The 24954-nt window shown below is 42.5% G+C and overlaps 1 protein-coding gene across 1 annotated transcript in view; it reads left to right on the forward strand.

Annotated features, from left to right (window-relative positions):
- The window catches only part of LOC126267453 (nephrin-like), a 943456-nt gene that overhangs the window by 830200 nt on the left and 88302 nt on the right, over positions 1-24954 (forward strand). Inside the window, exons 10-11 of the mRNA XM_049972720.1 lie at positions 19165-19458; positions 24285-24596. Of these exons, the coding sequence (XP_049828677.1) occupies positions 19165-19458; positions 24285-24596 (606 nt within the window). The remainder of the gene's footprint in view (positions 1-19164; positions 19459-24284; positions 24597-24954) is intronic.

The following is a 24954-nucleotide window of genomic DNA, read 5'->3' on the forward strand; positions in this document are numbered from 1 at the left end:
GGAGTGTAGTTAGATGCGGAAGTTTACAGGAAGAAGAAAAAAATGCCTAGCTTGGCATGTGATTCCTCATCCCAATTGAAGAAAGAAGAGTTTCTCGCAAATCGTAGTCCCGCCAATACGTATAATAGAAAATCGAATTAAAAAAAAGCGAAGCTGTAGCAACGCTGTAACTGCGTGCAGCATGGCCAAGAAGAGATAACATGAAATCTGCGATGTGCCGAAGAAGTCCCATTAGCTCAGTGAGACAAGGCAATGCCTTGACGAATTGATATGCAGACTCGTCGATTTTCGAGCCGAAGTCGAAACCGCGTCATTTTTCTTAATTAAAGCAAGAACTTTTATCCAATTTATACCGCCACACTGCACTATCTTTGTATATAATTTTTGAAATTGTTACCTTTATCTAATCATTAAGACACAGCGTGTACTTCTTACTGACATAAACGATCACTTTGTATCGTCCATGACACAGAAAAAGACAAATGGAAAACAATAGTGGATACAGCTACATCGTCTGCATCCAAACAGGTACAAAAAAACAATAGTTAGACTATCTACATCTACATCCATATTCCGCAAGCCACCTGGCGGTGTGTGGCGGAGGGCACCTTGAGTACCTTTATCGGTTCTCCTTTCTAATCCAGTCTCGTATTGCTCGTGGAAAGAAGGATTACCGATATATCTCTGTGTGGGCTCTAATCCCTCTAATTTAACCTCATGGTCTCTTCGCGAGATATGCGTAGGAGGGAGCAATATATCGGTGAAGGTATGTTCTCGAAACTTCAACAAAATCCCGTACCGAGCTACTGACCGCCTCTCCTGTAGAGTCTTCCACTGGATTTTATCTATCATCTCCGTAACGCTTTCACGATTACTAAATGACTGTACTAGACAGCACATTACGCTATACACAATAATTTCGTTCTGCACCTGTAGTGCCCAGACTTAGGTTCATAGAGCCAATTCGTACACGTACGAGCAACCTTCACTTTAGAAAAGATGTTGAAAACTACCACGTCGCATTTGCTAACACTTTGCCACTTGGTGGATCAAACTTTGATGTACCCTACGCAATACAAATGCATCACCAACTGCCGAAGCGGCACGCACAAGAGCTATCAGATGGTGTACATGGGTGGAGTACTATAAATTTCTTCCTTTAGGTGCCCTCACAAACAAAAATCTAGTGGATGAACACGACCAATCCGTTTCCTTGGAAACGATTCGTGTTGATATTTACACACATATATTCCAAAGTGTGGCATTGAATCGTTAGTGTGAAGCCCTAGCTGTCCTCGAATACGAAGTGGAACGTTTTCTAATGCGTCAGGCAAATTATTGCAAAGAAACGTGGGAATGAGAGGCGCATCCAGCTTGGCGGGAATTAGTCAAGGACTCAGAAGCACTGCTCCTACGATTCTAGTCAACAGGTTTATGCCAAAGTGTGCGTTTAACCAACATTCAAGATTGGCAGGTCGGTTGTCTTCCGAACAAAACTGACTGTTGTGAAGGTTCAAAATACCATCACGAATGAAGCTAGATTCGTCAGTCCATATCACGTTATTTATAAAATGTTCGTTAGATTCCACTTGACGCAAAAGGCATTCACAAAATTGTCAAATGCGGTTTTCTGGTCGCTGGTGTTGGGTTAAAGTCTACTGATATGTATGCAGTTCTTCATCCAGCAACAATTCAATCCTTGAGATATCTGGAAATGCCCTGCAACATCATGGGTATTTCGCCCATGTGATTAACGAACGTTTTCAAGAATCGAGTCCTCACTTAGTGAAGTACGTTTAGTCTGTCGGTTACTTGTGGACGAGGATTGCCGTTTCCCGAAGACGTTGCTCCAGGTGACGAGAAACGCGGTTACCGCACTGCCGCCTGCAGCAGCAGCTCGGTTACCTGATACACCCCACACCAAAAGCGCATTGAAATATTCATCTACTGCGTACTCCATTGGAAGGCTGCGTTGCATGAACTTGACAAGACTTGTGCACTGCGCTGTTAGTAGACACATGCTTGCGATGTAATGGATCCCACTGTCACTTGATGTAGTACGGGGTTATATACGTTCGTCTGTACATTCCAATGCACTGCGCGGTGTGACAGTGTAATTAGCTCCTCGTTGTCATACATGTGTTTTCAAAAAGCACCAGGTATGACTTTTCAATCCAAACTTTAGCCCTCAATGTTGATGGAGAAATACATGCCGACCTCCAAGAGCACCACTTATTCTCTATCCTGCATAGACCCATTCTTTGCCATGGGTGGCAGAACTCAGGCTACGATACTGATTAACCAGTGGACAACTTCAAAAATATCTTTGACGTGGCGTTCCGCACTGATACGTATTATAGAATGTGCAGTTATGTCACATGATCAACTTTCTTTTCTTCACATGCTTTTTGTCATCTTTCATATTGCTTCGAGTTTTTTATCGGAAGATCTCACTTGCACTCGTAATTAAGATATCTGCATTGCCAGTGGCGCCTACAGTGTGTGATCTCCCCCCTCCCACAATTTGTTGATGTCACTACTATTGTCGATGGTAAAGTTTCTTTTTTCAAAAATACGAGAGGCGTATGATATACAATAAGCTTTTTATATATCCTCTTTTCTCTTAGTTGCCTCCAGTTCTTTATGTCTGAGGGTCTGATTCTTGAAGCAGAAATTTTCATATTTTAGTTTCTCATGGTTCCAATTGACAAAATTAACTCTGAAAAATGCCTGTGCAAATTCTTTGTTTTCAGGATAATCTATTGTCTCACATTTTGCGAAATCACACTGTCCTTTGAATTTTCACTTTAACAACTCTGAATTGCATTGCTATTCCCAAAATACAAAAACACGTTTGCACTGATAACAATATTCCAAAATGTGTTCCGTCTTTCTTGACAAACGAATTTTTAGTCGTCATCATCATCATCATTTAAGACTGATTATGCCTTTCAGCGTTCAGCCTGGAGCATGGTCCCCCTTATAAAATTCATCCATGATCTCCTACTCTAACATTGGTGCTCTTCTGATGTTAATCCTATTACTTCAAAGTCATTCTTAACCGAATCCCGATACCTTCTCCTTGGTCTACCCCGACTCCTCCTACCCTCTACTGCTGAACCCATGAGTCTCTTGGGTAACCTCGCTTCTCCCATACGTGAAACATGATCCCACCTAAGTCTGTTCGCCCTGACTGCTACATCTATAGAGTTCATTCCCAGTTTTTCTTTGATTTCCTGTTTCTGGACACCCTCCTGCCATTGTTCCCATTTACTAGTACCTGCAATCATCCTAGCTACCTTCATATCTGTAACCTCAATCTTACTGATAAGGTAACCTGAATCCACGTAGCTTTCACTCACATCCAACAAAGGTGGTCGAAAGATGGAACGGTGCACAGATAACTTAGTCTTGGTACTGATTTACTTCTTGCAGAAGGGGTATATCGTAGATGAGCGCTCACTGCATCAGCTTTGCTCGAACTCTCTTCCAGTTCTTTCACTATGTTGCCATCCTGTGAGAATATGTATCCCAAGTACTTGAAACTGTCCACCTGTTCCGACTTTGTTCCTCCTATTTGGCACTAAATCCGTTTTTCTCTCTCTCCCACAGACGTTACTTTCGTTTTGGAGATGCTAATCTTTATAATAGTTTATATTATTATTCTATAAATGAATACAGAAATAAACATACTAAACAGCATCAGATTGCTTAATTAATAATAAGAATTTTAAGTGTCAAATATTTATTAATTTCAAATGTGTGTAAAATATATAATTTTGACTGTACATACAGAGGTAGTACATATCGATTGCAACGAAGAAAAGAAAGTAATTTCTTTTTATAGATTTTAGCTTGAAATATAGCACAACCACAAACTGAGATAAAATTTTTCTAGGAAAGTAGCTGAGATGATACTGAACTGTTCGAAATTTGAAAATTATTTCTGGTATCGACTGCCTCTGTCGATTGTTTGGTTTGGGGAAGGAGACCAGACAGCGTGGTCATCGGTCTCATCGGATTAGGGAAGGATGGGGAAGGAAGTCGGCCGTGCCCTTTCAGAGGAACATTCCGGCATTTGCGTGGAGTTATTTAGGGAAATCACGGATACCTAAATCAGGATGGCCGGACGCGGGATTGAACCGTCGTCTTCCCGAATGTGAGTCAGTGTCTAACCACTGCGCCACCTCGCTCGGTGCCTCTGTCGAGGAAAAGTAATGCTAGAGGAGAGTGTTCCTTTATAAGTGTCACCTGCAGTGACGAGGGATATGCAATGGTCCTGTAACCAAATTTTCAAACAGATGTTCCTGTTCGAACGCCAATACTTTCCTTGTCAGTGTTTCTGCATGAAACAGCAGTGGCACTGCATACCACAACCCAGGTAAATGAGGTTATCGGTTCTTAGGAGTCATTCTGAGGCATCATAAAATAGCTGATTTCACACTGAATGGAAGTTTGAGGGGCACAAACCACACAAGGAAACTAAGCGAGCGTACCTGCAGTAGTTATGCAGTGAAGACTGGGGTCGCATAGAATAGATCAGTAGTGTGAAGAGCTGTATCAACAACAACAAGGACAACAAAAGAAAATCAGCAAGAACAGTAACGGCAGTGCAGCAGGATCTGGTACTCTCATGCTGTAAAGCAGCTCATAGCGAAATTTCTGGCCCCAGTTGCACGTCTTCTCGTCCTGTTTGCTTTTGAGGGACGCTACGGTTACGTGCGTTGCCTTTGCCGCAACTCGTTGGAATCGGGGGTAAATTCCGACCTTTTTGCATAGCGCTGTACTTGGTAACCACTGTGAACAAGGTAGGTGGTGCGTTGTGTTTGCTGCGGTGAGTCGCCAGGTGGTGCGTAATTGGAAACGTGCAGCCGCAAGTGTGGCGGTACACGATCCCACGTTTGACCTGCGGCTGTGATTACATACCGGTACACGCCACACAGGTGTGCGCGGCCTCTGCTGATAACACAATCCCCTTCATCCCCGCTACGCGGGAATCACAGAACTTTGTGGCAGCCGAAGAGACGAATAAACACAGATACTTTACAAAGATAGGAAGGCATAACAGTGTAAATGGAGAAAAAAAGACGAATACATGGGACAAGAACAATGGTAGCTGTGGCCCAGTTTTTCTAGTGCCATAAAATATATTTCTTCTCAACCATTGACATTTTGGACGTTTGGAGCCCGTTTCTGGTCTTTACCGTAAGGTTGCCTTGATGACGACCACCATTAACGTGTTGTTTAATTGAAGAGTGACGGCCGTTATTAATACAATTATAGTGTATTTTGTCATATTTTCGTAACATTTTTAACGAATATTTTATGTGTACCTAAATTCTGATAATATTCAATGGTTATGACACGAAACGTAGCTCTTCGCGCAGAGGATAAATCTTTCTCAGTTTTCTTTCCGCGCCTGATTTTCTTGTTAACTCAAGCTGTCGTCCACTTCCCCGTTCACGTCAGGAGAGAACTGTCGTAATAGTACTAGTAGGGCGTGAGATACTTTCGTACGCCTGTATGTGTGAGTTACGTAACGGGGGTGTTATGAAATCACAGAATTTCAATTTGCTGCCTGAGATTATGTCGTTGTCATTTATGGAGCAATATCAGTAGCGACATTCGTTAGATTAGACTCTGTCTTTGTTCCATAGACCCGTAAATGAGATCATTCTCGTGGGTCTGGAACATATCATAAAGTACAACTTAAAAAATAAAACATTTGAATACAATACTCACTACCCTGATCATTTGTCACGAGATTGTCGAAATAAGTGAATACTTCACAGTAAACTGTAGCTGCTAATATTTACGGAATTAATACACTGTCAGAATGAAACATAGTTATGCACATAACGTATACTAAACACCTAATCTTGAATATTCTGACAAGTGCCGTCAGAACTGAAATCTAATAGAAATTTTTACTTAAGCTAGTCTAACAGTCCCTGTTAAGACATTCATTTATAGTGGAGAAGGAGCTGCCTATCAAAAAGTCTTTCAAAATCTGTTTAAACTGTGGTTTAGGTGCAGCCAAGTTTTTAATGGTTGCTATAAATTTATTGAAAATGTGTGTTCCTGAACATTAGACCCCTTTTGGGACCAAGGTCAGTGGTTTTAGGTCTTTATGTAGATTGTTCTTACTCCTAGTATTGATGTTATGTATTGACCTAATGGTTGGAAATAGAGCTATATTACTTGCAACAGATTTCATTGAGGAATATATATACTAAGAAGCAGTGATGAGAATACAAAGTTCTTTAAATACGTGATGGTCTTGAATTTACACCACAAATGATTCTTATTACTCGCTTTTGCACGCTAAAAACTTTTGCTCGGTTTGATAGGTTAACCCGAATATGATCCAGTATGACACAATAGAATAATAGTAAGCAAGTTTTTTTACATTTATATCTACTACATCTGACATCATTCTCACTGCAAATACAGACTTGCTTAGACGCTTCAGAAATTCTGTGGTATGCCCTTCACTACTCAATGTATTATAGAGTTATAATCCATGAATTTTAACACAGTCAACCTCTTCGATCTTCATGTCTTCATATGTTATAAACATGCTGCAAGGAAATCTCTTGAAGGTTTTGAACTGCATGTAGTGGGTCACTTCAAAGTTTAATGACAATGAATTAGCTTTAAAACATTTGTTAATGTCAGTGAAAATTTGATTAACAGCATTTCCAAATCTGCACTTGACTTGCTACTTATTGCAATGTTTGTATCATCTGCAAACAAAACAAACTTAGCATCTGGAAACGTAACAGACGAGAGGTCATTAATGTACACAAGAAAGAGCAACGGACCCATGATGAAACACTGAGGAACACCATATGTAATTAATTCCCAATCAGATGAAGACTGACTGCTTACTGCACACGTGTATCGCTACAACTCCCTTCGTCTCCTGTTAGTTATGCATAACTGGAACCATTTCGCAGCTCTGCCAGTGACACCATAATATTCTAATTTATGTCAGACCATACAGTGATTCACACAGTCAAAGGCTTTTGACAGATCACAGGAAACGCCAGTAACCTCTAATTTGTTATCTAACGAAATAAGCACGTTCTCACTGTACATGTAAATAGCTTTCTCTATGTCAGAACCTTAAGAAACCCGAACTGTGACTTGGATGGTATATTACTTGCAGTCAGATGCTTAAAGAGACACTTGAGCACAATCTTTTCAAATATTTTTCAAAAAGCCGACAAAATAGACAGTGGATGACCCATCTTTTTTTTCTGTACGCTCTCGATTCCTGTTTCTTGCGCAAGTAGGAATATAGCCGCTATGTTTTTTCGATTAGTTGTAGCACGTTATGACCTCAACGGTTTCTTTGATGACAGAATTCCGTTAGGAATGTGTATGGCAAATTACTTCAATTTCATCAAACTTAATCGTGTGTCTGTTTGAAAGACTATGTTTAAAAATAAATCAAACACAGCAAGACATCTGAGAAACTTTCATCCACAATCTTTCGATATTTATCAAAAAAACATCCTGTTTCTCTTTGAAAGGTTGTGTTTACAAGTAAATCTCACGCAAAAGAAAATAGAAAATAATTTATGAAAGTTCTGGATTTTTATTATGTAGATGCGAGGAAATATTATCCGTCTTATGAAGGTGACTTTTAAAAATCATCTTTTAACCAAACAAAGCAAGTAGTTTTATATAAAAAGGAAAACAAAAAAGTGACACGCAGTTAACTGAAACAAAATATTGGGTTCCAGTAACGCTTACAAAGGAGCCAACAGGCACGCAGAAATAATGGGACACATTAAACCACAGAAGATTCCTAATAGGATTAGTTACAAGTTGTTTGACAAAGACGATACTGGAAGTTTAAATACAAAAGGCGGGTGAGACATATTCGTCCCTACGTGGTAGACATAACTGGAGTAGCAGTGAGGAATATTGCCTGCAAACACAAACATAATAAGAAAACTCATCGTAATTGATACTACAGGAAAAGATAGGGAACTAAGTTACATCTCTATAAGAGGGGCATTCATCCATAGTGTAGATTGTGTTTAAAACGATTTTCGGTTACTCACCCTCAAAGCGCATACCAGCTTTGCTTTCATTATTTCTGCAACTTTTCTGACACCTTCACACTTTTTGTGAACAAAACATGCGATGTACACAGCTGATGGAAGACTACTATAAGACGAAACTTCCCAGCAGATTAAAACTGTGTGCCAGACCGATACTTTCATTCTTGAGCTTTGCCTTTCGCAGACAAGTGCAATTCCCCACGAAAGGCAAAAATTTCGTGTTCGAGTCTTATTCTGGTACACAACATTAATTTGCAGGGAAGTTTCATATCAGAACATACTTCGCTGCAGAGTGAAAATTTCGTTCTAGTATAAAATGGTCATCATAGTGACAGAAGATTACACATAGGCAAATGACTGCAGTTCTTCAAATTTGAAATTGTAGCTTATTGTATATAACACTTCCACTAACTAGTTCATTCATTTCTGATTTATTATAAATGTATCTGACTAGACGTTTGCGTGATAAATTTCTGACAAGATGTCAACAGGTACCGTAAACCAGTTTTAAGAACAAAACTTGATTATTAAAAAAAGTAGAAAATCAAAATTATATCAGTTATTAGTCTTGCTTCAAACTTTAAATCTATTGTTAGGATTAAGGCCTAGTTCATGCTTTTACTACACGAAAACTATATACTTGATGTTTCTCTTCCCCCTATAATGAGGAGTGAAAAGAAACATCAGTGTTATTCTTAGTTTTTTTCTATTAACTGGTGTGAGGTATGAATAGGGACACGCTAAAATCAATTTTGAATCTAGGTAAATGAAAAACAAAATTTGTTTGGTTCAAAGAAATATTTATTAAATACAAAACCAAAATTATTGCATGAAGTCAGGTTTTTTATTCTTTCCAGAAAATTCTTATATCTTCAATTTCTTTATTATAACATTCAATTGATGAAATTTGTTATTATATCAAATCACTGAAGTTATGTTAGAATGATTACTTTGAATTCTATCCCCAGAAATAAGGTCTGCAGCTCGTGGTCGTGCGGTAGCGTTCTCACTTCCCGCGCCCGGGTCCCCGGGTTCGATTGCTGGCGGGGTTAGGGATTTTCTCTGCCTCGTGATGACTGGGTGTTATGTGATGTGCTTAGGTTAGTTAGGTTTAAGTAGTTCTAAGTTCTAGGGGACTGATGATCATAGATGTTAAGTCCCATAGTGCTCAGAGCCATCTGAACCATTTTTTTGAACCAGAAATAACGAAGGGCCTTCGATCAGTTTCTTATTGACTAAAAAATAACTACTCATGTGTTAGAATAAATGTGTTTAATGGTCTTTGCTTTTTCTGAAAGAGCGATAACAAAACCTTTGCCTTCTAAATAACAAATTTTCATTCATACAACCTAAATGAATGCTTAATTCTTCTATGTGCTTTGATCAGAATATAATATCCGTATTTGTTAGCAGTGTGAGGTGGTTCTTGATTTCCAGCTAATGTTTGGTCTTCTTCTGGAGAGACACTGACGATTACTTCTCCTACTCCCTCTCCTCATAAATTATGAAAATACGACCTTACGTTTTCCAGTTGCCAAAACACAAGTCAGATTGAAGTATATTTTAAAACAGAACTGTTGGTTAATGAAACTGGATCTTGAGATTACTTATGATGTACTTAAGAAACACACACACACACACACACACACACACACACACACACACACACACACACAAACACACAATCAATATAGATTGCTACTTACCGATAAATTTCCAGTTAAGCAAATTGTGCACTATAGCCGATGTTTGCCATAGAGCGAAGAAAACACTAGCTGACAGTGTCGCCAACTTTGAAATTCATAATTCCCCTTTTACATTGATTTACTACAAACTTGCATAAACAAATTTTTGAATGATATTCCCGTTTTTCATCCAACACAGCACAGAACTGTTTTGGAAGATTCGTTTCTATGCACCCCGTAGTAACTCTCCCCCCCCCCCTTTTATGGTAGTTAATTTTAAAAGAAAATCCAAAAAGATCTATTTAATCAAGTCGAGAAAAATTTACACACGACACTGCGTTTCTATAAACAAATCTGGAAACTTAGTAGTAGCGATGACTCAATGGCTCTGCGTTACTTTTAATATTTTATTAATACAAAAAACTGAAACACGCGTTGCTTACGTTGAGCGTGAGTATTGCTTGTAATTAGTTCAATTCAGTAACAATTGGGATATTTTCTGCCAAGTGGCCAAAGATGTGGCTATGAGTCTCGGTTGAGCACATTGTCTACTGTGTTAGGAAATACCATTCGTTAGAAAATACACGCCAGATTATCGTGAACCACACTGTGTCGCACTGCAGGACGCTGTGAAAACGGGAAAGAGGATTTACAAAGACTGGAAGGAAAGAAGATACTTGCGGCGCAGCAACTTTGGCTAGGAAGCATATTACACCCGAAGCAACTTTGGCTAGGAAGCATATAACACCCAAATGGAGAACGTAGATCTCCCTGTCTACTAAACTAGAACGCTCAGTGCACGGGGTCAGAGACTAGCAGCGGGGATAACAAGCTGTCCTCTCCGATGACAACAAACATTTTCCGCACTGTGAATACACGACAGCTGGAGTGACGGACTGTCTGCTTTCACGCATCTCAAAAATAACTAGCCTTTGCTCTCGTGTCGCAACATAACAGAAAAACATACGAGGTTGTTCGCGTTGCAGAAGATCTTCATGTCTGAACGTATTACTGTGCAACTGTTTTATGACCTTGGACTGTGGCCTTACACTGTGATAAGTTTCATCATAATCGATCTGTTCAGTGGGACTGGATGAGCGGGTTCCTATACTCCATCGAAAAGTAAAGAATTCCGGGGCTCCTGCACAGCCTCGCTGAGACAAAAACTCAAAAACGCAATGGACAGTTGAGGGAAGAAACACAGACTTACGTGCACGCTAACTGAACATATTTGGGGCGTGCGCTAATTTGATACATTACTCTCAAATGTTATGTCTAGAGGTCATACATCTAACTTTCCAGCGGTGCAAGAACACATCTGTATTGAAAGTCTGGGTTGATATGGATATCTGAGTACGTGTCAGAGAATATTCGTGGTATTAATTACGTTGCGCATAACACCTCACGCTAATGGTTATATCAAAGTGTAATCTCCGTTTAGCGGCAATAATAATTACTTTCTGTTTAAAAGTTAAATTACAGTAAAATACGAGATTCGCTATTATCACTTGTTATACATCGAGTCCCACCGTGTTAACTGGAATGCACTATGTCCTGGAGAGAGAGATGTGTTGCTGATATCTACATGGGCTACTAAAACACAGACATGTCCATTGTCCTGTTTCCGCGAAACTTCATGTACTCCTTGTGTCCATCGTACGAAATGGCGCCGTAGTCCTGAGTTATATTTGTTACGTATGCACTGACAGCTCTGTTACCAGAAGGTCTTTGTTTTTAAGATACGACACAAACGATTCACGTTGTAAAACAAGTGAATCTCCCTGTATTTCTCTTAAATATCTTACAATCTATTACATTTTAAACTCTATCACGTTCACATCAGTTAATATCATGGTGATTTAATGTACATTTCATGAATGAACTAGGGGAGAGTATTGTGCATGGAGAATAATGTAGCCCAGAAACAATGATGCCTCCTGGTTGGTGTTTCAATCAAGTGAGTGATTTTACAGTCACTTGAAAGAACACGCACCAGAGAGTACAGGCAAGTGGTAATGCTGAAGCGTTCTGTTATCATGGGCTGACGGTTGTAAGTAAGGTTACGATTCGACCAGACGGTGTTACATGATGGATATCAGTACATTCACATGCGTCTGCCAAACGGGCGACATGCCTGTAGTGGCACGAGAAGAGGAAAACGAGTCGGTACTGAAGCAAGTAAGTCAAGAGCATAGATGAGGACTAAATTATATAGTTTACTAAATAATTAATTTAGTAAATAATAATTAATTAAATTTAATTATTTTATGAAATTTTATAAAATATAATAAATAATATCTTATGTATAATAATATATAATAATAGTAGCATATAATAATACATCTCTGTATGTAATATAATTATATGTAATAATAGTATACAAAACAATAATTTTATATAATTTTAACTTAATTAATTTAATAATTTAACAATAATAAGTTAATAATTATTAAATTATGTACTTATATGTTCTGCAGAAATGCAACTCCTCCACCTATAATTTCTTTACTGACTCAAAACTTTTCCCTATCAAACCCGTAATTAGAACATAAAAGGCTGTCAGAAGAAGGGTCAAATCTCGTGAATACGTTGAAATTTATATTGTTTCTTACTTCATAATTATGTATTTACTCGCTGCAAAAAGGATTCTGAAAACTTGCAGAATCATTGCTTTGCGTAAAACTAATTATGTCTTATTAATTTAAATTAATCTAAATAAATCATCACGATCAGCAAGTTTTAATTTACGGCACCAGTAATAGAAATGTAAGTAAAAGTTATGGCTCAGTTATTTGTGTATTTCGCATGATACTGACAACATGCATGGTTTGGCCCAAAGTAAAAAGTTCGAGTTAAAAATCAAGTATTCATTCTGCACTTAAGAGAACACTGGAACAACATTTTCTACTTCATTAAATACATCTGTGTGATATCCAATTAATCTGTTCTTGTAAGTTTTTGTTCCATCCACAAGTGCCTGCCAGTTCGAGTTTTTCAACATTCCCGAGACGTGCTTCCCCATGTAAGTCAAACAAACCATTCGCACCGCCCTTACTTGACTGTATTCAGTATTCTCAACTAATACTACTTGGTACGGATCCCACACACTTGCGCATTATTCTCGGAAGGGACGCACAAGTGATTTTTAAGCAATCTCCTCTGTAGACCAACTGCTTTTGGTTGACCTGCGGTGCATAATTGTTAAAATGGGAGCTAACTCAGCCACAAATTTTGTGTACAGTCTTACGAGAAACTCAATTGGCCATGGAGCCTCCTTTTATTTTGGAGATTATAGGTGTTTCTTACTCATACTAACATATGTGTTTCTCATGTTGCAGTGGCAAAGGAAGTAGAGTGGGGCCGTGCATTTGTATCCTCCCTAGTCAAGAAACTAATGAAATGGAGTTCAATATTTTTTTCACTAACTTTGTTACCGTTAAGTTCGGTTCCTGACATGCATGAATATCTGGACACTAAAATCGTTACCACTGACAGCCTCTACATATGAGAGGTCGTTGGTTAAGGTTCTGTTCCAATTTGCCACTGAAAGCATTATGCATCGTCATCTGGACACCAAACGAGTCTCATTCAGAAGTCCTTTGTCTGTAGCCCTATGGCTTGTTTTACGCGCGTCTTCGAGTTCTGTCATAATGATTTCTTCATATAAAGTGCACTTTACGCTTTCTTGTATGCCCATATGCCTTTATGATCACTTGTTTCATACAGATTTCATCTCCAGTCTTCCAGTACCACGTTTTTCACTTCCTTGATATTTTGATCTCTGGTTACCACTTTGGCTCATCGATTAGAATGAGCACTGTTAACGCACGTTCTACCCATAAAAATATTCCGTTGTTCAAACTAAGATTTGACAATAATAATTATACATATATTTATATACGTTCCACCTACACTTTGTAATGAGATGTTCCTCAAATTTCTGTAGAATGCATTTTGCTGCATTCTCAGAAACATAATTGGACATTTTATTGCATACACAAATAATCTTCAACTAAGATCTCGCTCGACTTAACTGCTGCAGTTTCCTTATACGAGTATTTCTTCTAAAATATCAGTACTTAAAATTATTATCTACTTGTGTCTCTAATGTTAATTAGACTTTCTAAAAACTCCCTGGGAAGAAAACTTATCTCAGACAAACAGAAAAGTTCTTTGCTGATACTTAACAAAGCACACAGTTTAAACCAGGGCAGAACGAAGCTTATTTCCTTTTTTGCACCGGGAGAAAGAAAACACACTGTTAGTAATTCACTCCTAATAACTTCTTTCACAACACCAGACGAGGATTAAATTAAAAATGCTTGAAAATGAAGTCCTCTAAACTATCACATTACAAAACTATGAAACTGTGTACAACTCCCACTAACAGAATTTTAGTTAAAACGAGTGAATGTAAAATTACTCTTTAAAGGCTGGGATTCATGAACGAGCATCGGCAAGCGTGTTTTATGTTTCATGAACATTTGTATCAGCCGACACTGTACTACGAAGTGACACACCTTCTCCAGAAGCGAATCACAATTTAAGCGATTTCTTTTTCCATCGTCGCTACTGCAGGAAGCTCAGCTGAATAATTTTTCTGTTATATTCGGGGGATGAGATACGTAGTGATGAAAATATGATGCTTGCTTGGGTAGTTCAGCAGGCAACAGCATTGCCCACGAAACCAAGAACTCGGGTTTGAGTATCGTTTTGACTCGCAGTTTGAACGTCGAAAAGTTACGCTTGTGAATTTTCTTTACGTCGGGCAACATAGGGAACGCCTCGTAAATGGGACATGAACTACAGATCAGTACCATGAAAAATATGATTATCTGTTGGTTCATTTGACAGTGTATCCACAACAATCTTCCCTCTTAAATATGTCACTTTGCCCGAGGACGCAAATAGTGTTTACTCTCGAAACTTTACGAATCCGCTTTGGGCAGTCTCTTCTCCGAAAGTCGTTTTGCCTTACCTGAGTCCCCCCAAGATATGTGTTCACGTATAAGGATGAATGCTGCTGCCAGTATTTAAGGTTCCTTTCCCACAGCGACACACTATCGAACTATGCACAGCATATCACAGCTGGGTTCTTCGAACCATCTGCATATATAAATCTAGCGGGATACTATTTAGGGCCTATATAAGCTGTCAGTCAGGGTGTTTGCATAGATCTGGTGGTGGGAGAAAGGGATAGCTGTATTAATATTCAGTTCAATTTCATTTAGGCATTGCATGACGAAACAACGGATTCTGTAAAGTGCCAGAGTTACTCTTTAATGGGAGTAGGAAGTAACACACATCTATAGGAAATGGAAATGGTTTGTTCAAACAAAAAAATTTCTAAATAACACCTCTTGGTGAGGTCTTACATTTTCACTAGTAGTCTGTCTTGTGTGATCTGGAATCGATTTACTAGAAATTTTACACTGATGTATTTTCCCCAAAACTCAAAAGTCACTTCGCTTGCTTCCATCACGAGGTCATTTGTCAAGGTTGACATAAATCCCTACAAACAGATCCTAATGGGTCTGTACTGATATTTATTCTTTCTATAGCGACGTTTGTTATCTAGCAGAAACAAATGCACTCATGTATTTTTTATTCATAAGTATGGCTTACATGCAGTGTAAAAATAAAGGTATATAATATTATTATATGTAAATAGCAAGAACACGGAAAGACAAAGCTACGTATAACATTTTCTAAATGTCAGTGTCTAAGCTCCTAATCCATGTTAGATCTGTATCATCATCTTTCATGAGGTCGCTCCAATTCGCCTGATAGGAACGCAAGGGACATTCATCTCTAATGTGCTTCACTGGTTCGGAGCCCCGCAGTTACAAACCGGAGACTCTGTAGCATCGCATTTGTAGAGTGAATCTGGGCATCGACCATGGCCGCTGCGAGCTCTGTTCAATCTGACATATAGTCTTCTGTGCCATATGTATCATAGCTACACTTTCGGGACCACTCAAGCTGTTGAGGATTTTCGGTAAGTGGGGAGTTATAATCCAAAGTGTCTCCCTCTTCGAAGTTAGTGGCATCGAGCTGTTCAGTTTGCCGTAACGGTGGGCATCTTGAACAGAGTTTGTGCTGGTATGTCTTCCTGTGTGAGTATTACCTGCTTCTCCCGTATATTGTGGCATTTGCTAAGCAATGCCACGCCTCTGCATATTGCGGGTTTACGGATCTTGCCCAGCAGAGGAAGTCAGAAAATGGGTGTCGGTCGGATTGTCACAGTCATTAACCGCTTAGTATGGCTCAACTAGAACTCGATCAAGTTTGGGTGGCAGGTGTTTAGCCACACCGGAAAACAGCACTCGTACTGCTGAGAAGTGCAGCGGAATAGATGGATGATGTGCGCAAGGTATTTGGTGAAGATCCCCTTGTCATTCCACTCAAATTTTTGAATCATATTCTTAAAGAATTTTTACCTTGGCAGCAGTATTTTCAAGATACTTTTTATATGAGAGGGTGCGGTGAAGGGTAACACCAAAATACTTTGGGTGCTACACATAACCCCAACCTATCACATTAAAAAAATACCACTGCAAAAAAAAAAAAATCCGTGATGACTATGCTGTAACTAGTGTCACAGAAAGCGCACGTAACTGTATCATCAGCAGAGAAATGAAACACTATTTTATTCGAAACTATCGTGTAAGTAGGCCCTCGACTACTAAAATAATTAAACATACTGAAAGGAACACTCTATTTATGTTTCATTAAGTATGACTTAGAGTGGATATAAAATGTAGACTGGCAATGGCGACGAAAGCATTTCTGGAATAGAGAACTTTGTTAACATAGAATATAGATTTAAGTGTCAGGAAGTCTTCTCTGAATGTACACTCCTGGAAACTGAAATAAGAACACCGTGAATTCATTGTCCCTGGAAGGGGAAACTTTATTGACACATTCCTGCGGTCAGATACATCACATGATCACACTGACTGAACCACAGGCCCATAGACAGAGGCAACAGAGCATGCACAATGTCGGCACTAGTACAGTGTATATCCACCTTTCGCCGCAATGCAGGCTGCTATTCTCCCATGGAGACGATCGTAGAGATGCTGGATGTAGTCCTGTGGAACGGCTTGCCATGCCATTTCCACCTGGCGCCTCAGTTGGACCAGCGTTCGTGCTGGACGTGCAGACCGCGTGAGACGACGCTTCATCCAGTCCCAAACATGCTCAGTGGAGGACAGATCCGGAGATCTTGCTGGCCAGGGTAGTTGACTTACACCTTCTAGAGCACGTTGGGTGGCACGGGATACATGCGGACGTGCATTGTCCTGTTGGAACAGCAAGTTCCCTTTCCGGTCTAGGAATGGTAGAACGATGGGTTCGATGACGGTTTGGATGTACCGTGCACTATTCAGTGTCCCCTCGACGATCACCAGAGGTGTACGGCCAGTGTAGGAGATAGCTCCCCACACCATGATGCCGGAAGTTAGCCCTGTGTGCCTCGGTCGTATGCAGTCCTGATTGTGGCGCTCACCTGCACGGCGCCAAACACGCATACGACCATCATTGGCACCAAGGCAGAAGCGACTCTCATCGCTGAAGACGACACGTCTCCATTCGTCCCTCCATTCACGCCTGTCGCGACACCACTGGAGGCGGGCTGCACGATGTTGGGGCGTCAGCGGAAGACGGCCTAACGGTGTGCGGGACCGTAGCCCAACTTCATGGAGACGGTTGCGAATGGTCCTCGCCGATACCCCAGGAGCAACAGTGTCCCTAATTTGCTGGGAAGTGGCGGTGCGGTCCTCTACGGCACTGCGTAGGATCCTACGGTCTTAGCGTGCATCCGTGCGTCGCTGCGGTCCGGTCCCAGGTCGACGGGCACGTGCACCTTCCGCCGACCACTGGCGACAACATCGATGTACTGTGGAGACCTCACGCCGCAATTCGGCGGTACGTCCACCCGGCCTCCCGCATGCCCACTATACGCCCTCGCTCAAAGTCCGTCAACTGCACATACGGTTCACGTCCACGCTGTCGCGGCATGCTACCAGTGTTAAAGACTGCGATGGAGCTCCGTATGCCACGGAAAACTGGCTGACACTGACGGCGGCGGTGCACAAATGCTGCGCAGCTAGCGCCATTCGACGGCCAACACCGCGGTTCCTGGTGTGTCCGCTGTGCCGTGCGTGTGATCATTGCTTGTACAGCCCTCTCGCAGTGTCCGGAGCAAGTATGGTGGGTCTGACACACCGGTGTCAATGTGTTCTTTTTTCCATTTCCAGGAGTGTATTTGTATGGAGTGTAGCCATGTCTGAAATCGAAACGTGGACGATCAATAGTTTACAGGAAAAGAGAATAGAAGCTTTCGAAATGTGGTGCTCCATAAGAATGCTGTAGATTAATAACAAATGAGCAGGTATGGAATAGAATTGGGGAGAAGAGAAATTTGTGGCACAACTTGACCAGAAGAAGAGATCGGTTAGTAGGACATATTCTGAGGCGTCAAGTGATCACCAATTTAGTATTGCAGGGAATCGTAGAGGATAAAAATCATAGAGAGAGGCCAAGAGATGAATACCCTAAAAAGTTTCAGAAGGATGAAGGTTGCAGTAGGTACGGAGAGATGATGAAGCTTACACAGGACAGAGTAGCATGGAGAGCTGCATCAAACCAGTCTCTGGTCTGAAGACCACAACAACAATTGTGACTTCTGTTGATGGTTGCGTTAGTAGTGATCCTCATTACACGCATTAAGCCAATTAGATAACATGGAACATTAGATATTCTTAGTGATTTTATGATAACGGCTCATGCCTTTTCTTATTAATTCAAAAAATGTTCAAATGTGTGTGAAATCTTATGGGGCATAACTGCTAAGGTCATCAGTCCCTAAGCTTACACACTATTAAAACTAAATTATCCTAAGGACAAACACACACGCACTCGTGCACGCGGGAGGACTCGAACCTCCACCGGGACCAACCGCACAGTCCATGACTGCAGCGCCTTAGACGGCTCGGCTTGTTATTTATTTACATGCCATGATATTAATTTTTTTATTAAGAATTCTTAATGTTCTTGTATAGTTTTTATTGTTTTTGTTGCGCACAGATACGCCTAAGGATGTACCCGCATTGTAGGAAACCTATTGTACTAGTCTCTGAGTGAGTACAATAAAACAGCTAATGCGGCAAGTTAGAGCAAGAATCTGTTTTACCAGAATTTCAGTACCTCAGTATATTGTAATTTGTGTAACTGTTCCCTTCAGTGTGCATTTTATTAATCAATGGCAGCCCGTTACAGACACTTTTACAAATAGCATTTGTAGGACCACTTGCTGACGACTGCTGCGGCGACAGATGTGTCGGCAGATATTCGACTCGCCAGCCACTTGCTCACGCCTTCCGCCTGCGATCTGTTCGCAGACGCGCCCACGTGCAAGCCGAACCAGAGCCGCGTGATCGGCGTGGCCAAGAACGAGCGCGCCAACATCTCGTGCGAGGTGGAGGCGAACCCGGCGGACGTGTCCTTCCAGTGGGCGTTCAACAACTCTGCGGACAGCCAGGACGTGGCGCCGTCGCGCATCTCGCTGGCCGGCTCGGTCAGCTACGTCACGTACACGCCCGTCACGGAACTCGACTACGGCACGCTGCTCTGCTGGGCGCGCAACCGCGTGGGCCGCCAGCGCTCGCCCTGCGTCTTCCACATCGTCGCCGCCGGTGAGTAGCCACCTGCATGCGCTGCTGGTCAATACCTGAGAAAAGAAAGTAACACGCGCGTCTTTCACCTCTGCCAAGTAACATGGCTCGATGAAAATTGGACCAAACTTTGAAAGAACTGGTAAGTTATAGTAGAGATGGTAACTACACTACTGGTCATTAAAATTGCTACACCACGAATATGACGTGCTACAGACGAGAAATTTAACCGACGGGAAGAAGATGCTGTCGTATGCAAATGATTAGCTTTTCAGAGTATTCACACAAGGTTGGCGCCGGTGGCAACACCTACAGCGTGCTGACATGAGGAAACTTTCCAACCGATTTCTCATACACAAACAGCAGTTGACGGGCGTTGCCTGCTGAAACGTTGTTGTGATGCCTCGTGTAAGGAGCAGAAATGAGTACCGTCACGTTTCCGACTTTGATAAAGGTCGGATTGTAGCCTACCGCGATTGTGGTTTCTCGTATCGCGACATTGCTGCTCGAGTTGGTCCATATCCAATGACTGTTAGCAGAATATGGAATCGGTGGGTTCAGGAGGGTAATACGGAGCGCCTTACTAGATACCAACGGCCTCGTATCACTACAGGTCGAGATGACTGGCATCTTATCCGCGTGGCTGTAACGGATCATGCAGCCACATCCCGACCCCTGAGTCAACAGATGGGGACGTTTCCAAGACAACAACCATCTGCATGAACAGTTCGACGAAGTTTGCAGCACCATGGACTATCAGCTCGGAGACAATGGCTGCCGTTACCCATGACGCTGCATCACAGACAGGAGCGCTTGCGATGGCGTACTCAACGACGAACCTGGGTGCACGAATGGCAAAACGTCATTTTTTCAGATGAATCCAGGTGCTGTTTACAGCATCATGATATTCGCATTCGTGATTGGTGACATCGCGGTGAACGCACATGGAAGCGTGTATTGGTGATCCCCATACTGGCGTATCACTCGGCGTGATGAGATGGGGTGCCATCGGTTACACGTCGGGGTCACCTCTTGTTCGCATTGAGGGCACTTTGAACAGTCGACATTACGTATCAGATGTGTTGCTACCCGTGGCTGTACCCTTTAGTCGATCCCTGCGAAACCACACATTTCAGCAGGATAATGCACGACCGCACGTTGCAGGTACTGTACGGGCCTTTCTGGATGCAGAAAATATTCGTCTGCTGCCCTGGCCAGCACATTTTCTAGATCTCTCACCAACTGAAAAAGTCTGGTCAATGGTGGCCGAGCAACTGGCTCGTCACAATACACCAGTCACTACTGTTGATGAACTGTGTTATCGTGTTGAAGCTGCATGGGCAGCTTACCTGTACACGCCATCCAAGCTCTGTTTGACTCAATGCTCAGGCGTATGAAGGTCGTCATTACGGCCAGAGGTGGTTGTTCTGGGTACTAATTTCGCAGGATCTATGCACCCAAACTGCGTGGAAATGTAACCACATGTCATTTCTAGTATAATATATTTGTCCAACGAATACCCGTTTATCATCTGCATTTCTTCCTGGAGTAGCCAGTTTAAAGGCTAGTAGTGTAAAACAAAAGCAGTTTGAGAGGAACGGAAATGACCCTTTTATTGAAAGACAGCAATTAAATGGAATTTTGAGAATATAAGACCGCTGTAGTTGTAAGTCTTGCATTTAAAAGCACGATCGGTTTCGCAGTATTTTGGCAGCAGCATCAAGCGAGTAAAATTAAGTCATGTTTCGATTAAGAAAGAAGGAAGATAAATTGATTTTCTTGGTTGCCGAATAACATAGGTTGAAGGAAACTGGAACAAAAATACACTGAAGAGCCAAAGAAAGTGGTACACCTGCCTACTATCCTGTAGGGTCCTCGCGAATTCGCAGAAGTACCGCAACACGACGTGGCATGGACTCGACTAATGTCTGAAGTAGTGCTGGAGGGAATTGACACCACGAATCCTGCAGAGCTGTTCATAAATCCGTAAGAGTACGAGGGGCTTGAGACCTCTTCACGTTGCAAGGCATCCCAGATATGCACAATAAGTTTCATAACTGAGGAAATTGGTGGCCAGTGGAGTTGTTTAAACTCAGAAAAGTGTTCATGGAGCCACACTGTACCAATTCTGGACTTCAGGTGTGTCGCATTGTCCTGCTGGAATTGCCCAAGATCTTTGGGACGCACAATGTTCATAAATGGACGCAGGTGATAAGACACGATGCTTACGTACGTGTCACCTATCAGAGTCGTTTCTAGACGTATTAGGGGTCCTATATCACTCCAACTGCACACGCCCCACACCATAACAGAGCGTCCACCAGTTTGAAGAGTCCCCTGCTGACTTGCAGGTTCCATGTATTCATGAGGTTGTCTCCATATCCGTAGACGTCCATCCACCCAATACAATCTGATTAGTGACTCGTCCGATCAGGCAACTAGCTTCCCGTCATTAACAGTCCAATGTCGGTGTGGACGGTCCAAGACGAGGGTTAAATCTTTGTGTAGTGCATTCATGAAGGGTAAACGAAAGGGCGTCCAGATCCGAAAGCCAATATCGATGATGATTCGTTGAACTTTTCGCAAGCTGACATTTGTTGATGGCCCAGCATTGAAATCTCCAGCAATGTGCGGAAGGATTGACCTTCTGTCACGTCGAAGAATCTTTTGTACCTAGACCGCTACTGAAAGCAAATTTCATCTCTATTACTCGAGATCGGAATCAGGGACGAGTGCCCTCGTCTGTTCCAGGAATCCTTCAGTTACTGTTACTACAGGGTGGTTGCAATCAATCTTTCGGTACCTGAGACAATCACGGTGAAAAAACGAATGATCGTAGGACAAAGAAACTTTGTGAAAACAATTTTATGGACATGCAGAAGAGCAATGACGAATCAATCACTGAAAGAAACGCATTCTAATTTCCATATTAGGTGTACCATGTTAACGTTCCAATATACAAACGTTGCTCAGTGTGAAGACCATCTGCATCCACAAATAAAATACCTCTAACCACACAACAGATTCCATTTTGCAGTTGCTGACAGCACTTTTGGAACGAAGGACCATGCAATGTTCGCCGGCCTCTGTGGAAGAGCAGTTCTAGGCGCTTCAGTCGGGAACCGCGTTGCTGCTACGGTCGTAGGTTTGAATCCTGCCTCGGGCATGGACGTGTGTGATGTCCATCACACACGTCCACGCCCGAGGCAGCATGCGAACCTGCGACCGTAGCGGTCACGCGGTTCCCGACTGAAGCGCCTAGAACCGCTCGGCCACCTGGGTCGGCAATTTTCAGTTATTGCGGCCTATCGAATCGTGTTCTACAATCCGGGAGGGGGAGGGGGTGGGGGAGATAGGAACCTCTCCATATTTGTTTAAAGCGTCGATACTCCAGTGGAGCAGCACTACTGTTGTTTTTGTAATAAAACAGCTTTACGAGTGACACGCTGCTCACTTTGTCCAGACCTGTTGACTGCCTGGAACTATAATACTGACTAATACTTGTGTTGCAGTCCTATACCGCTGTACCAGTAACGGCGCCTGACGGCAAGTACCAGCAACGCAACTGCTGCAGCGCACAAACTCAACGTCTTTCCTAACAGTTTCGGTACCCATGCGTTAAATAGTCTCTGCGCATACTGGCTCAAGTAGGGAAAAATAAATTAAATCATCGTGTGCTTCACCCATCGTTACGAACACTTTAGAGCTGGCCAAATATTTGGAACTGCAATTACGAACGCAAAAGGATTACACATTTGAAGAAGTATGCTATTTTGATCGATTTGTTAGTGAAATTTCTACCACTAAAACGGCTAATTTTTAAAAAATTTTGCATACCGTTTGCGATTTAACGATATTCGCTACGATGAAATTTGAAAGAAGAAAAAGTATACGTGCAGGATTTGAACCGGTACAGTCACCTTGGAGGCTGTGAACCGTGGTCCCTATACTACACTCACTCCGTCGAAACGCCATTAAAGTTACGGGTATAACAGGTCTACATGAAATTACAATAACGCTTTGCTCAGAAACTAGGGCCTGTCGCATAAAAAGCCGGTAGTCAGGTACTCATGACACTTTCTTCTACTATAAAGCAAAAAAAAAGTGGCCCATCGGAACCATCCGACCGCCGTGTCTTCCTCAAGTGAGGACGCGGATAGGAGGGATAAGTAGTCAGCACACCGCTCTCCCGGCCGTTATGATGCTATTCTTGACCGAAGCCGCTACTATTCGGTCGAGTAGCTCCTCAATTGGCAACAGAGAAATGGCAACAATGTATGGCGGCCAGGATGGTCACCATCCAAGTGCCGACCACGCCCGACAGCGCTTAACTTCGGTGATCTCACGGGAATCGGTTTATCTACTGCGGCAAGGCCGTTTCCACTACTATACACCAGTGCTCATCTAAATCAATAATCTGTGGGTCTGATGGCCCCATTGTTAGACTGCTTCCATAGGTCAGTATGACGTGGCTTTCCAGCTTATTAGAGTGTCTCACATCAAAGTTTTCGTGCCACGCGGGATAGCCGGGCGGTCTTGGCCGTCTTGTCATGGTCCACGGGGCTCCCCCCGTCGAAGGTTCGAGTCCTCCCTCGGGCACTGGTGTGTGCGTCGTCCTTAGCGTACGTTAGTTTAACTCAGATTAAGTAGCGTGTAAGCTTAGGGACCGATGACCTAAGCAGTTTGGTCCCATAAGACCTTACCACAAATTTCCAAAGTTTACGTTTGGACATTCCATAGACTATACCGGTACGTTGTGAACATACTTTACATTCTGTAGTTGAATATGGAGAGACATTGAGTACAAGTACGGCCGTACAAGTAGACTGAAACGCTGTTTGCTACAGGTCGGCCTGACCCCGTGCACAACTGCTCGGTGGTCAACGCGTCCACGGACTCGCTGTCGGTGCGCTGCTCCGAGGGCTTCAACGGCGGCCTGCCGCAGTCCTTCCAGATCGAGGTGCGCGAGGCTCAGTCGCAGCACCTGCGGGCCAACGTGTCGTCAGCGACGCCCGCCTTCAGCGTGGGCGGCCTGAGACCCGGCGAGCGCTACCAGGCATCCGTGTACGCGCACAACCCCAAGGGCCGCAGCGACCCCTTCGTCATCACCGCGGCCACCGTGCCCGCGCCTGAGCGGCAGCTCACTGCCAGCCACCAAGGTAAGCGTCTACATACCTTTTACAGGTGATGCCCAACCGCCATTAGATTGTTGTTGGTGTGGTCTTCAGTCCTGAGACTGGTTTGATGCAGCTCTCCACGCTGCTCTATCCTGTGCAAGCTTCTTCATCTCCCAGTACGTACTCCAGCATACATCCCTCTGTATCTGCTTAGTGTATTCATCTCTTGGTCTCCCTCTACGATTTTTACCCTCCACGCTGCCCTCCAATATTAAATTGGTGATCCCTTGATGCCTCAGAACAAGTCCTACCAAACGGTCCCTTCTTCTAGTCAAGTTGTGCCACAAACTCCTCTTCTCCCCAATCCTATTCAGTACCTCCTCATTAGTTATGTGATCCA

The sequence above is a fragment of the Schistocerca gregaria genome, chromosome 4 (genome assembly GCF_023897955.1).
Source record: "Schistocerca gregaria isolate iqSchGreg1 chromosome 4, iqSchGreg1.2, whole genome shotgun sequence".
Lineage (NCBI taxonomy): Eukaryota > Metazoa > Arthropoda > Insecta > Orthoptera > Acrididae > Schistocerca > Schistocerca gregaria.